The following is a 14,347-nucleotide window of genomic DNA, read 5'->3' as shown; positions in this document are numbered from 1 at the left end:
ATCTCAGCTCCCTCCCCTCAACTCCCTCCCACCCAGTGCAGTGTGACAACAAGTCTTATTAGTAGTCCACTGAACCTTTTAAAGAAGAATAGAAGGAATATGGGGAAATCAAGATCCCTCACTTATAGATTTGGTTAAAATATAACTGCAGTGACCTGAGATAGTGAATAGTAATAATCAAAGTTTGCTCTGAATCTGACTTTTTCTATTTAGAGAAGTGCTTGCATTCCACATGGTTTGCTCTCTTTAATTCAGTACTGAAACATTTTGCATAAAAGAAATTGAAATCTGATCACCTATGTGCAAAGAGACTAAGGTCTTTAGTCAAAGATTTCATTTTGCACTTCACATTTCATACTTCACTAATATTACTGAGTCAAATTTACAATAAAACATCACCAGAAATTATATGTATAGAGAATTACTAATAATTAAGAATGACCAGTGATGTTATTCTCCTTTACTTACTTCATTAATACCCAAAATGGGATTACATTCTCTAAACAATGAATTTCAAGCCCATTTGTTATAGTTTAGTTTTATACTGTTAAAATAATTGGGCAGTCTAAAACACAGAGATGAGAGGCTTTAAATAACGCATCACTTCCTTGTCTGTTCTGATTATTGGGCAGGCATGTTATCACTGGTACTGCCAAACCAGTTACACAGAAATTCAAAGGCCTGAAATTAAAATTATGGTGTTGTGCCAAATGGTCTAATTGCTTTTGTTCCTTTTCAGATCCTTTCTAGGTAGCTGATCTTAACTGCTGGAAATGCACACAACTGTAGGGCAATCTGAAATCCACAGGTAGAATGAGTCCCATAGAGCCAAAAAGTTGAAGTTTCATGTTAAAACATGAAAAACACACAGATTTCTAACAGCAAACATACAGAGCAACTCAGTTTGGTAAGACTGGATGTTGGGAATTATAGCCACATTTTGACATTTAAGTTGTCTGTGTTTTAGACATACACATTTCTCTGAGCGTAAGGCAGGGATGGGATTTTTCTGTGCCAACAGATATTGCTGAACTCCAACTCCTAGCATTCCTCACCATTAGCCCATAACAGTTCAACAACATCTGTATGACTGCACACTTTATACAATTTATACCCCTAGCATAAGAGCATCTTAGAAAAGAAATAATACACATTTCTAAAAAATCAGCAGGGGCGGGTTGCATTTTTCTCCGTAAGAAAAGCCTAACTGTTCCCATCTTTTTTCTGTTTTGTCTCTCATTGCTATATGTCTGTGGGTTGATAACAGGTCAAAGTAGACAACCATTATGATTTTCAGGATATAGCCAGTGTGGTGGCACTCACTCAGACCTACGCCACCACTGAACCCTACATAGACTCCAAATATGACATCAGGATCCAAAAGATAGGCAACAACTACAAAGCATACATGTGAGCAAACCAATTTTCTTTTTTCATCTTTCTTTTTCTTATGCTATAACCAGATTTTGTTTCATAAATGTTTACCATTATCCCAGTATATGAGAAGACAGATCTACGATCTTCAGCAACACATGGAGATTTTTGAAAAGGATCTTAACCTGTTCAGTACAATGCATTGAACAATTTCTCTTTTTCAGCCACATGCATTAAAATATAGCATGTATGAATTTTAAAAAATTCATGATCTTAAAAACAGAGCAGAGAGGTCTTTCACAAGATTAAAAGAGTAAGGGATATGCCATTGGAAGCTGTCATTAAATGGTTTTCCCTGTTTTAAAACAGTTGTAAAGGCCTAAAGGGGGCTGTGAGAGAGCCACTCTTCCCAAATTTTACAAGTCTCCCTGCCTTCTGTGATTCAGGTGAATGAGGATATGAATATTTGTGGGCCAGTTTTTAAATGTGATGCTATGAGTAGGCAAAAGTTTTTGGTTTGTTGGTTGGTTATTTTTCATTTTGTGTTGTGTTGTTTTGTTTGCTACTGTAGCAGAACTTGTATATGAATGGGAAATTCATGGGTTCACAAAATTCACACAGCTAGATTGACATGGCATTTTATAACACTGTTTTTAGAAGAGTTTTAGCAACCTGACATATACTCATTTTTTAAAAAAAAAATCAGCTGAAATAAAAAATTGTCCCAACAAATCTATTGCATGTTAGTTATTTATATTTTGTGCAAATAAGAAGGGTTGAAAGCCACTTAAAAAGAACATTCTACCTTATATGAACCTGTGTTCTGCCTCTGGGTTTTGGGTACAGTAGAATACCTTTGCTTTTGCACCCATAACCACTGTTGCTCAGAGGGGAATTCTCATTGGAATCAGAAAATACTCCAGATCAATGCACTCAATTGAAAGGTTTTTAAAAAACCTTTCTCTATTAGGTTCTTTACTTTATTGTTCATACGATAGTTCTTTACTTTATTGTTCATACATTACATAATGGCCAATTGCCAAGTGAAAGTTTTCTGTTCAGTCAATTTTCACTACTGAAGTAGAAACAGAATTATTGTGTTGTGGGTATTCTTTTCATTAATGACCCATTTTGCATGACTCTTAGAAAACTGCTATGAAGTTGCAGCAGAAGGCAGCATACAAAACCCACCTCTTAATGGTGGAATTTGTGAGTCATTTGAGAGACTGAGAAAGAACTCAGCATGTTTATTCCATGTTAGGGTCAATCTGTGGCTGGCATATATCCTTTTTTGTCACTGAAGAGGGAGGAATCACTATCACCCTCATCCAGCCAATGCCATCCCTCAAATCTTGTCCCTTCTAGCCCTCTCAGCATATCCACATGCTAGCCAGTGGATTCCAGGCAGCCGAGAAGCACTTGGGTATGTCCCTATGACTAGACACATGACAACGACACTGTCCTCCTGGACCTCCTGGGCGCCCTATGGAGATCTTGAAGGATGTCAGTATTATGTATCTGGTTTTTCATCCCACCCCTACCCTTGGAGCAGATCTGTAGCAACAATAAATGTGGTTAAAGAAGACCCCCTACACCACCATTCCAATCCCACAGTTCAAGTCCCAAGCAGGGCTCCTGTGATTTATTTATGAGAGATCTTCAAAATGGCTTTCAGAAAGTTCTTATACTACAATCACATTCAAGCATATCAGGAACACAAAATGGTGCTCATATTCTACTCACATACATAGAATCTGCCAAAACCTGGTGTCTCTGTAGTGTTGGGATCATTCAGACAGAATTTCTTGCGCTTGTCCTTCGGTCTTCCCTGATGTCCTTCAGCCAATATCTGCAAGGCATGTTAACCTACTGAGATGTTCCAAGGCAAGAAAAAGATGCCAAACAACTGGAATTTTCTCAGCTCATGGGGAGGTAAGTCTCCCCTTGCCAGCAATTACCAGTTGGCACCTCTGAAGCAAGAGAGTGTAATGGAGCAGCTGAAAATACTTTAGCTCGGTGCTTCACAAGCTGTCTGATGTGAGGGACTGGTATCCCCCCCCCCCATGTCCCAGAGGTCAGCATCATATTTGTGCCTAAGTTGTTTCTTCCTTTCCTGGAAACTCAACAGTAGCGACTGGAAACTTGTCCCTAGTCTACCACTTGGAGATGCATGACCGTAAAATGTGATAGAGACAGGACTTTACATTGTAACATCCTGTATGGCCCCACTGCTTAGGATGACTGCATTAATAAAAAGCAAAGGAATAACAAAGATCCATGCAGGAGAACAGCCCACTGTTTTTGTCCATTTATCCTACTGCTCTCCTTGTTCTGCTCAGTCCATTGCTTAGCTTTATTTACTGATCACTTTTTAAACATAACATTCAGTTGTACTACTACTGGAAGCAGGAAAGGTACTGAAAAGAATCCATTAGCTTTGCAGATGTTGGCAGAATGGTCCCCACTCCCCACACACCTCTGTAGGTACTCAAGCAAGAAACAACACATATCTGAACAGGGGCATTGGCACCAGCCAGAGGAGGATGTCATGGAGCTGATGAGAATTTTAGCAGGAACCCTAATCCTGAAAGTCCATTGCCAGAGCTGTGACGCTAGTATGGTCAGAATTGAACAACAAAACTAAACAGAATGTCTCTTGCATCAAACCAACTATAGTGTCTAAATGCTCTTACTGTTGTAAAATTATGAACAAAAGCTTTGCCATCTGCAAGGCTTGTGGCTTTTTTTCCCCAGTGCTTCTGCTTCTGCTTCTAGTAACAGTTCAATTGAATATGTAGCAGTTCTATAAAGATTATATTTCCTTCCACGTTTGGAACACAGTCTGTCTTACATGAGACCTTGAGAAAGTTGCTAGAGCATATTAAGGGGTAACTAATGACATGAAATGAGCACACATACCATTGCTATCATTCCATTTCGACCTTGTCATTTAATCTCATTCCATGGTGAACACATTTTTGCTAATATAATGATAACAAGTTGTAGAATAAGTCACATGCTTCGTCTCCACTGGCTTTTGGTACATGCAGTCATTCCGCTCTCAGTACTTTTATTGATTTCATTGTAATATTTGAAAACACTAATTGAATATTTGTTTCTATTTGTATTTTATTGATTATTTTAATTTAACTGGTTCTAATTACACAATTTTTTCCAAGTCTTTTAACCCTGTTCCAGTTGACTTGAGTGTATCTTTGATGCATGTCTTCAGATGCTTTTCTCATTCTTTTCAGTCATTTCCACTCCCATTCTCAGTGATTGGTTGTTTTTGTGTTTTTGTTTTTTGCCATCCATGTTATTTTCCCTTACTTTTGTTACATGGTTTAGAATGTTTAGTTGAAATGGGAAGACACAAAGCTTCCTGCAGACAAAAGAGGGCAAAATGTGAATACACGAGGCAGTAGCATCAGTAGGGCAGGCCGCCACCCCACAGTTCCAGTGACTAGGAGCTGCTGGCAGAAGGACAGTTCTGGTCTCAGTTGCCTCCCACCACCCACAGAGCAAAGACAGTGGTGGAAGGAGGCCCGGACCAGGGTCTCCAGGGATCCCCTTGGTCCTGCAGAAAGGGGAAAGGGCACAGAAGAGGAGGAGGAGGAGGAGGAGGATGCCACTACTGCTCTTGCAGCAGTTCCACCCAACCTGGTCCCCCGACACCCTCCCCCCTGGCAAGCAGTGCCAGGTGCTGGGTCCTTCCTCTCACCACAGTCAGAATGAGAACCCTGGGGAGACAGTTGAAGGGAAGTGGGTGGCAGAAGGAGAAGTATGGAGAGAGTAGCACTTGCCATCTGATCTCCTCTCCTCCACCTGCCTGCCTCTTGCACCCGCCAGCCCAGCCCCAGTGCCTGACACACCATTGTCCTCCCTTCCCTCCTACTGCCTTGCCCTATGCTGCCTTCTGGGGCAGGGAACAGCAGTGAGGAAAGGTGGGCAACAGTGTGCCTGACATCTGGGATAGGTGCTGCTGTTCCTGACAGGCCTCCCAGGTCTGGTAGGGCTGCTGGACAAGCCAGGAAATGGAGGTGACAGCTGCTTTGACTTAGCCAGCAGCCCTGCCAGACCTGGAAGAGGTTACCAAGTGGCAATAGCACCCCACCTGCACCAGCGGTCACAGCAGATGGATGACAGAGGCATCCTGACTGGTGGAGGGGGGCAACTGGGGTGGACTTGAACTGGAGGGTGAGCAACCAGCCCACTGGGTGTTCAAACTCGCCCCCATCCAGTGCAGTCCATGCCTACTGGATCCCCTAGTGATGGGACTGGCAAGAGAAGACATTAATAGCCCATCAGTTGGTCCTTATAGGAAGAATGGGTTACAAATAAAATGAGCACATTGGTAAAATAAGAATACATCCACTTGTATATCAGTATGCATCCATTTGGGATATAAATATCTAAATATACAGTATTTGCATAATAAGAATTAATTCACTTTCTTTACTAAATTTGAATCATACTCTGACTTGAGTTTATGTCTTCATATATTTGGAAAAACATGGAAAGCAATATAGATTGTGTGAATATTTGATTGTGTATTCCTGTATGGCAGAGGGTTGGGTTGCATGGCCCTTATGGTCTTTTCCAACTCTATGACTCTATACATATGGGATTCTATGTGACTTGCAAATATATGCAGAATAAAAACTGGAAGGAGTTGAACAAAAAGGATAAAAGATAAATAAAATGATATTCACCTAATGTAAAAGAGACAGAAGAGGGCTGTGTCTGTGTAATCCCATATGTGTAGTGTGTGTGTGGTGTGTGTGTGTGTGTGTGTAATTTACCAGGTAAGCTTCAGAGAGTTCCAGAGACAGGGTGCCATTCCCAAGGAGAACACTACCCATCTCACTTCAGAAAGTGAGGGCTCTTGTAAACGGGCAACTCAGCTGATGTCGAAGTAGAATATCCTTTTGATAAATAGTTGCCAAAGAGTATAGAGATTTTAAAGTTATAACCACTACTTGGACTCTTGCAAATGAGCTCAGCAGTTGGCCAGGAGCCTATGATAGCATACAATGACAGCATATGTTGGCTCTCAGGATCAATTCTCACACACTATATCGGCTAAAATATTTTATTTTAAATACACTATGTAGTCCTGCATCAATAATATGATCTTCCTAGAAACTGAGGCGGGTTACAGACCGCCATTTGGGATGTCCTTAGGACGTCCCAGTTTTAAAAAGGGGCGTCTCTTCTGTCCGTAACAAATGGCGGCGGCCGTTCCACACGGCCACCGCCATTTTGACGTCTTGGACGCCTAGCGTCCAGACGTGTCGCGGCGGAAGTGACGCCACAAAAGCGCACCTTGCGCTTTGCGGCGCCACTTCTGGGGCCCAGGAAGGAGCGTGATTTCCGCGCTCCTTCCTTGCAGCGTCCAGGAGTCCCGCGGTTTAGAAGCTGCGGCTCCCGGACGCTGCAAGCGGCGCCGGAAGCAGACCTCCGCAATTCGGCGGTCTGTAACGCGCCTGAGGCAGTTATAAAAGTGTTTCTATGAGAAACTATTGTGTAGTTACTTTGCTTCATATTTGTACTCCATAATTTTCTGTTGATTTAATTTGAAACTGAAATGATTCATGTTCTTCAAGTGTTTTTAAATTTATAAATTATGCTTGTATCATGGGAAGGAAGGCAGAATATTACAAACCTCTGAGACAGTTTGTTTTGCCTTACACACTTTTTAAAATTACATTTTTAAAAAATAAAATCTGATGCTGAAAGTCAGCATTAAACTTCTCTTAAGCTTTCTGTGTATTCACATATGTATAGTCAGTAGCTTGATGTTCCACAGCTGGTTTTCATCTTCTTCTTTTTTTGAATTCATATGCATACACAAGCACAGGATAATTACTTGAAGAGCTCCCACAGGAAATATCTGTTTTTCTGACTTTAAAGCTGTAATCAAGATGTCTCATATTGTAAATTTCTATTGTGTCTCCTGTGGATGTGGATGCAGAACTCACATTATAGTTGGCTTATTATATGCCCATGGTCAGATAACTGAGATATGGCATAGGCTTGTTCCCAGCACCAAAGCTTCTTCAATTGTTTTAGGGGTTCATACATATGGACATTAACATAAATACATCATTGTTTCAAGGAAATCATGTGAGTTGAAAAAGAAACAAACACAGTAGGAGCAAAATTGCATACATGGAAACTGCCAAATTTTCTTATATCATCTTGTCTTTCTCCAAAAACAATATACTAACTGCTTAGATTTATGTATTGGTATGCAGAAGCTCACTGGTCCAAATTACATTATGTTTTGTATATTCAAACCTCACAGTGTGATGATGAATGGCATAGGTCTTTAAAAAGTCATTTAATTATTATAACAGAACACAAATTATGGATCAGGTCCAGGCTACTATTATTCTAAGTAGAACAATATTCTTGATTTTAATACAGCTGCAATGAGCTTAAATTCTGCATGGGTGTGGATGGGTTAGTGTGTGTTTTCCTTTCCTTTTCATTTTGAAAGGTTCAATACATAATATGTTTACTTTTATCATCTTCCTAGTTACTGTTTTCTGTACATATCAGATTAAATGCTGCTGTTTAATCATAGTGGAGTAATTTTTAAAAACAAAGCAAAACATAATTTTATGGGTTTCCCCCCATTTGCTTTGCATGTTTGATATTAAGAAACAAACATTTCGAACAAATGAACAGCTAATAATAAATGAAATTACCATTGTATTTCTCACTTAGGTGTTTATATCTCTTCACAGGAGAACCTCTATATCTGGAAACTGGAAGACAAATACTGGATCTGCCATGTTGGAGCAAATTGCCATGTCAGATAGGTATACGAGCATTAATGTATTAAGCAGTTATTTCATTTAAAAATATAAAACACTTTGGGAATGGGGTAGGAAGCAAAAAAGGAAGTGGGTTCAAAATGGTAAGGATGGTATCAGAGCTGATCATCAAAGCTGATGTCAGAGGCAGCAAACTATTTGTAATTATCTCTTAATAGCATGTGCTAAAATTTAGCTTAAAAGCAGACATTTAATAGGAAAAACTAACCTCTTTTCTCCTGTATTAGATGCTTCAGGGCTTATCTAAGCACTTCAGCCATTTCAAACATCTTTACATGTTTTTAACACAAGCATCAAATTGATATTAAGAAGATTCATGTTTCTCATCATGGATGCATTCAGTTCATTCACTTTTTACCCTAACTACAGTTTAACATTCTGGATTCAGCTTGGCTCTTTTCAGACGTTTCCTGCATGTATAATGGGCATCTAGGGAAAGTTGTAGCAGGACCCAATGCTGCATTGCTTCCTGGCCCTCTGGACATGTGTGTGTACTGCTGTGTGCATGTGCATGAGTTTTAAGTTCTTTAGGATCTGTGTATAAAAGTTGGAGACAAAGGCCTTCTAAAGACCATCGTAAAGAGCCAGTGTGGGGGCAGAGTAAAGGCGTGGCAAGTGCACACCAACTACCCTGCCCCTGTCCCCATGCTGCCCACCTGACCAGATTGCATGTGGCATCATGCCGCATTTTTGGTGCAGCGTTTACACACACTGCACTGAAGAAGAAGCAAAAAGGTGCCTCAACTGTGGCTAGGGTGTTCTTTCTGTGGCACCAAAAGAAGCTGCTTTTTCTGGCTGCTTTTTTCAGCATGGAAAGGCCAGATCAGGGCCGCAGTGTGTAGTTCCCACGACCCCAATCCGGTGAAGAAAGGGGTGGCTGCAGGCCACTCCAAAGGGGCAGTCTGTTGAGCCCCAAAGTTTACAATTCTATTGATTTTTGTAAGAAACATTAATTCTTACTAATTCATTGTTTGATTTTGCTTTATTTTCAATCGGTATACATAAAAATAGGAAAATGGCCCCAAAGCCTTCCAGTATCCTCCAAAGCCTGTCTTTTAAGAAATAATAAATATATTGCTAGGTGCATTTCTTATTTTTTAAAAATACTGCTATTATTAATTTGAGAGCCAGAGTGCTGTACTGTGGGGTCACCTTTGCTGGAAGAGGAACAGAGAAGTTCTTCCACAGTAATTCTCCAATATATCTCAGAACCTATCATACCATCAGCATTGTATCATTACAGGCTTGAGTGTTTTGTGTAACACCTACTGTCTTTTGCCATCTTAGGCTGGGACATTAGCTACAACTCTGCCTTGAAAGAGAAAATCTGTCTTCAGTGATTCATTCTCTGTTAACCTCTTGTCCAGATTATTACTAGTCTTGGAGATGTCTCTTCCATGGGATTGCCATGGGTTGAGATGAACTCAAGTACAGTTGACAACCACAAGATTCTTACAACACATTTTATTTGAGTTTTTCGTTGAGGCTGGTCTGGGGGGGAAATTGCCTTCGGTACAAAGGCAATGGGATATTGACTAGGACTGCATGTTACAATGTTAATAAACCAGTATTTTGCCATCTGCATTGATGTTCCCTGTGTTTCTCAGCCCAGTTCACAATGTTGATGTTAGCCTTCAAATTTCTTCTCATATGTTCCTATCCAAGCCCTTAGATCATCTGATGCCCTGCTGTAAGTGCCCTTACATGCTGTGGTACAGCAGATGGCTATTCAGAAACATGCCTTTTCAGTTGTAGCCCCTCAACTATAAAATACCATCTGCAAGAAAGCTTTGCCTAGCACCCACTATGTTATACTTTCACTGCTATGCAAAAACCCTTATTACTGTCACAAGTTGTTTAATGCTCTACTACCATGTTATGTTTTAAAATAATTGTATTTGATACCCTAAAACCAACATTTATTTCCTGAGTCCAAAATGGATACCTAAAATGTTGTATGAGAACATGCTCTCAAAGCAATATTACTTGACCAGGAAGTTTTAAACTAGAATTTTAACTCTGTGTTATTACACTCTGTGAAACATCCTATTTAGGTCATAATACAGTAATTAAGACGTAAAGATACCAGATTGGTCTCTGTGCTTTGAGGCCAAAACCAGAGGATTTTCAACCATACTTTTTTTTTAAAAAAAAAAAAAAACAGCCTTTTAAAATTTAATGTGCAAGTGTATAAACCATGATCTAGCCAATTGCACTTGTTGACATTGCAGGGATAAGTTAATATCATATCATCATATCTTGAAGGAAAAGAGAGGATATGAAACACAGCTCCCAGAAAAAGTATAAAATGAAGTGATAATAGAGTTACATTTTCCAGGTATATTATAGGAAAAGTTAATAAATCCCTTCCAGCCTTTCTGGAGTGCCAAAGAGAAGTTACATGAGAGATGCAAATAACACTCCCAAAATGTATTTTTAACTGAACAGCGTAGCAAGGAAAAGAAATTATCAAACCCTTTCTCTCCTGTAGTTTATACATCAGAATAATTTCTTGCATCTGCTTTTTTTTGTCACAGGAAATATGAAGTTTATCACACTACTTACCTCCCACTCTGCTCCGGTCACCCCAACATCACGATCTGTGACAGGAGCCTCCTGGTGGGATCGTGGATCGTGCTATTAAAGGGGAACGCTTCCATTTTTGTTATGGAAGCGTTCTCGTTATTGTTTTAAAAAGGGAATAATGGATCAAGTTGTTATTTAAAAAGGCCCCCTTTTCTAACAATTACAAGAACACTTCCATTACGAAAACGGAAGTGTTCCCCTTTAATAGCACCATCTGCGATCCCACCAGGAGGCTCCCGTCGCAAATTGATGACGTTGGGGCGACAGAAGCAGAGTGGGAGGTAATTAGTGTGATAAACTCCTATGATTAAAAAAAAATAGACATCACTAAAGATGTGAGACATCATGGCACAAATATATGATCTGGTCTCCCCCATCCAGTTACCTTCAATGTAAGCTACACTGTGGTTATCATAAGCCTGCCACACCCATCTGAGGGTTATGGGAGTTGTAGTCCAGCATATCTGAAGTGCACCAGAGTAAGAAAAGCTGTCTTAAAGTATGAGAGGAAAAGATTTGCCAAAATGGTATAATCTGGAAGGAGCCCCTTTGTTTTATGCATTTTTTTGTTCTCCATATTTTGGATCTGCATTTGATTGCATCTGATACCATCTGACTCCTTGACCCCAAAAACACTTTACAAACATGTCTTATTTAGCAACTATATATGTTTACCTCTATTTTGTATGTATAAGAAAACTACCATCAGTTTTAGAAAAAAATTCTCAGACTGGCATCCTTTTATTAGTCCTAACTAGAGTAGACTCATTCAGTCAACTGTTGAATGTGGAATTAACAAGTTTGTTGTTAACTGTCCTCAAGCCAACCTCAACTCATGACAACCCCATAGAGGAGACACCTCCAAGTCTCCCTATCCTCAACGTCTCTGCTCAACTCTTCCAGGTTCAGGTCCATATCGTCCTTGATCAAGTCTAATCTTTTGACATGTGATCATCCTCTCTTTCTACTGCCTTCTGCCTTTCCTAGCATCATAGTCTTTTCTAGCGATTCATGCCTTATCATGATGTGGCCAAAGTATGACACCCTCAGTTTAGTCATTTGCTTCCAGAGGGGGTACAGGCTTGACCTGTTATAGGGTCTTTTTTTTTTTGGTCTTTTTGGCCACCCGCAGTATCCTTAGCACTCTTCTCCAGTACCATGTCTCAAATTAGTTTATTTTCTTCCTGTCCTCTTTCTTTATTATCCATTCTCACATCCACACATGGTGACAGGGAATACAGTGGCCTGGACAGTTCTAATTTTGCAGTTTATCACATGATCTTTAAAACCAGCTCCATCCTTTTCAAAGTTTGAAGCTTTTCGGCTTCTAAAAAGTGCTGGCGTAACACGGTTTGGACCCAGGCTGATGGCAGACAGTGATTAGGCTGCAATTTAGCATGCAATAATCCTCGCCTCCATCCCACATTCCAGCTCCAGCCCAGGAGGCTGGAGCCGGTTTTAAAGTTCATACAATAAGCTCCTTTGTTTTCAGTTGTATGCCTTTACACTTTAGGATCTTGTCTTGTCTTGTTCCTTCATAGCTGCATTCTCCATTCTGATCAATGTTTGATCCAATATTTTATCAACAAGTAGATAAATCCAATGGATTCAATAGGTCTACACTAGTCAAAAGTAAAAGAGAATCCAGGTGTCTGTATGTATCTTTGATTTGCATAGGAAGGGTCTTTCAAAATCAGCTGTATTTATTTGCCTTGGTTTTTCTCCAGATTTACCATTAAGAACAAGAGCACTTATCATAGATTCAAGTAACTGTGGCACTTAACAGTAAAAATTGTTTCTAAATAAATTCATTCATTGCAGTCAGCATTTCTACAGATGTGGAATCTGACATGCATCCGGGGGGGGGGGGGGGGATAAAAACAAAATACAAAGCCACATATTATTGAAATGAAGTTGTACTGTATAAGAAATCAAAAGCCACTTATTCTTTTGTGTGTGGAAGGGGGAGGAGTAATATGGGATGCAGTCTCAGCTCAAACTATGTGGATAAATCTCTGTTATGATCAAAGCTTGTTTTTAGGCTCATGGGAACGTCTTTGTATTCTAGGTACAAACTCTGGATTGACAGCTGTTCTGAGATGTTTGGAGGTTTGGACATTTGTGCTGTCAAAGCAGTTCATGGCAAGGATGGGAAGGATTATATTTTTGAGGTATGATATGTTTTCACTATAAGCACTTCTGTTGTTAAGATGAAATGAAAAAATATTTGTGCCTTCAGTTTCCATTTAGTTTTTTGGAGATAGGTTATTCAGAGTATTCAGTCCATTTTGAAATAGACTTAAATAAACAAGCAAAACAAGTAAATGGGACTGTTTATGAGAAAGCACAACTATATCATAAAGTGATACTATTTTTCTTCTATATATTTTCAGCTTAAGGAACAAAATACTTGGGATGTATTTTCATAAGCATCTGCTTTTCCTTTCTAAGTGAACTTGCCACTCATAGCTTGAAAAAATGCAGGAAAATTACATGTTTACAAAAGGCAAATTAAAAATAAGTAATAAAACTTTTTGTAGACATAAAATATGTATTTCATAAAATTGTATATACTACTGAATGGCTGAATATTGATCCCTGTTCATTTGTATGATAAGCAAATACTTATTAATGTGGACAAAACATAAGACACCTTATATTACCATATATACTCGCCTATAAGTCAACTTCATGTATAAGTCGAGGGCACGTTTTGGTGCCAAAACTATGAGCTGTGGATATATCAACTGGCATGCAGAGGCATGAACAAAAGATCGAAAAGGTGAAGCAAAGGAAAACAATGGCAAAAAAGAGGGGGGCAGGTGTCAGTGCTTCCAAGAGAGTTTATGCTCTTGCCTTTTGCTAGGTGATGGTTCCTTTTTAAAATAAAAGTTAAAAGTACAGTACAGTGCGCCTGCAGCATATGGTGCCACACAGCAGGCATGAGCTTACACTTTTACGGGGGGGGGCACGGAACGGATCTCCCACGTAAGAGAAGGTTGCACTGTATTTACATTGACCTGTGGCTAAGTCAACTCAGTTTTGGTGGATGAATTTTTTGACTAAAATTTCTAGAAGTATACATGGGTGTGCACAGTATGTAAAGAGACCTTGCAGCACCTTTGAAATTAAAGCCACAGACTCACAGTCCAAAGTTTATCCCCAGGGCTGGTGTCAGAGATAGGCAGAATGGCTGGGCACGTGTGAACAGTCTAGGAGCTGAGAAGGATCCCTATGTCATCCTGCTGACCTATGGGGAATGGAAAAGCTTCCTTGATTCATTAGGTAGTGGCACTCTTGGAAAGAGATAAATAGTTCAGCTCTCATCTCCTGAGGCTGTTTGCCTAAAATGAAATGCAATGCCCAATGTCTTATATGGAGTCATCTAACGTGGTGGGCAGCTGCTATGGCTGGAACCAAGTGTTGGTCAGCCACTATTCAAAAGCACCACTGCCACTGTCTGCCTACAAAAACACCTGCTTGACTGGCACTCAGGGAGAGATCAGTGTCTCAGTAAAGGAGCAGTGACATCAGATAGGAGAAGC

General features: G+C 39.9%; 1 protein-coding gene across 1 annotated transcript in view; it reads left to right on the top strand.

Moving 5' to 3' along the window:
• The window catches only part of SYN2 (synapsin II), a 235,045-nt gene that overhangs the window by 180,752 nt on the left and 39,946 nt on the right, over positions 1–14,347 (top strand). Inside the window, 3 exon segments of the mRNA XM_042451153.1 lie at positions 1,268–1,410; positions 8,127–8,201; positions 12,871–12,973. Coding sequence (XP_042307087.1) covers positions 1,268–1,410; positions 8,127–8,201; positions 12,871–12,973 — 321 coding nt within the window.

This window comes from Sceloporus undulatus, chromosome 2 (genome assembly GCF_019175285.1).
Source record: "Sceloporus undulatus isolate JIND9_A2432 ecotype Alabama chromosome 2, SceUnd_v1.1, whole genome shotgun sequence".
Taxonomy (NCBI): domain Eukaryota; kingdom Metazoa; phylum Chordata; class Lepidosauria; order Squamata; family Phrynosomatidae; genus Sceloporus; species Sceloporus undulatus.
The sequence above is the reverse complement of the archived record's forward strand: the minus strand, read 5'-3'. Positions and strand labels throughout refer to the sequence as shown.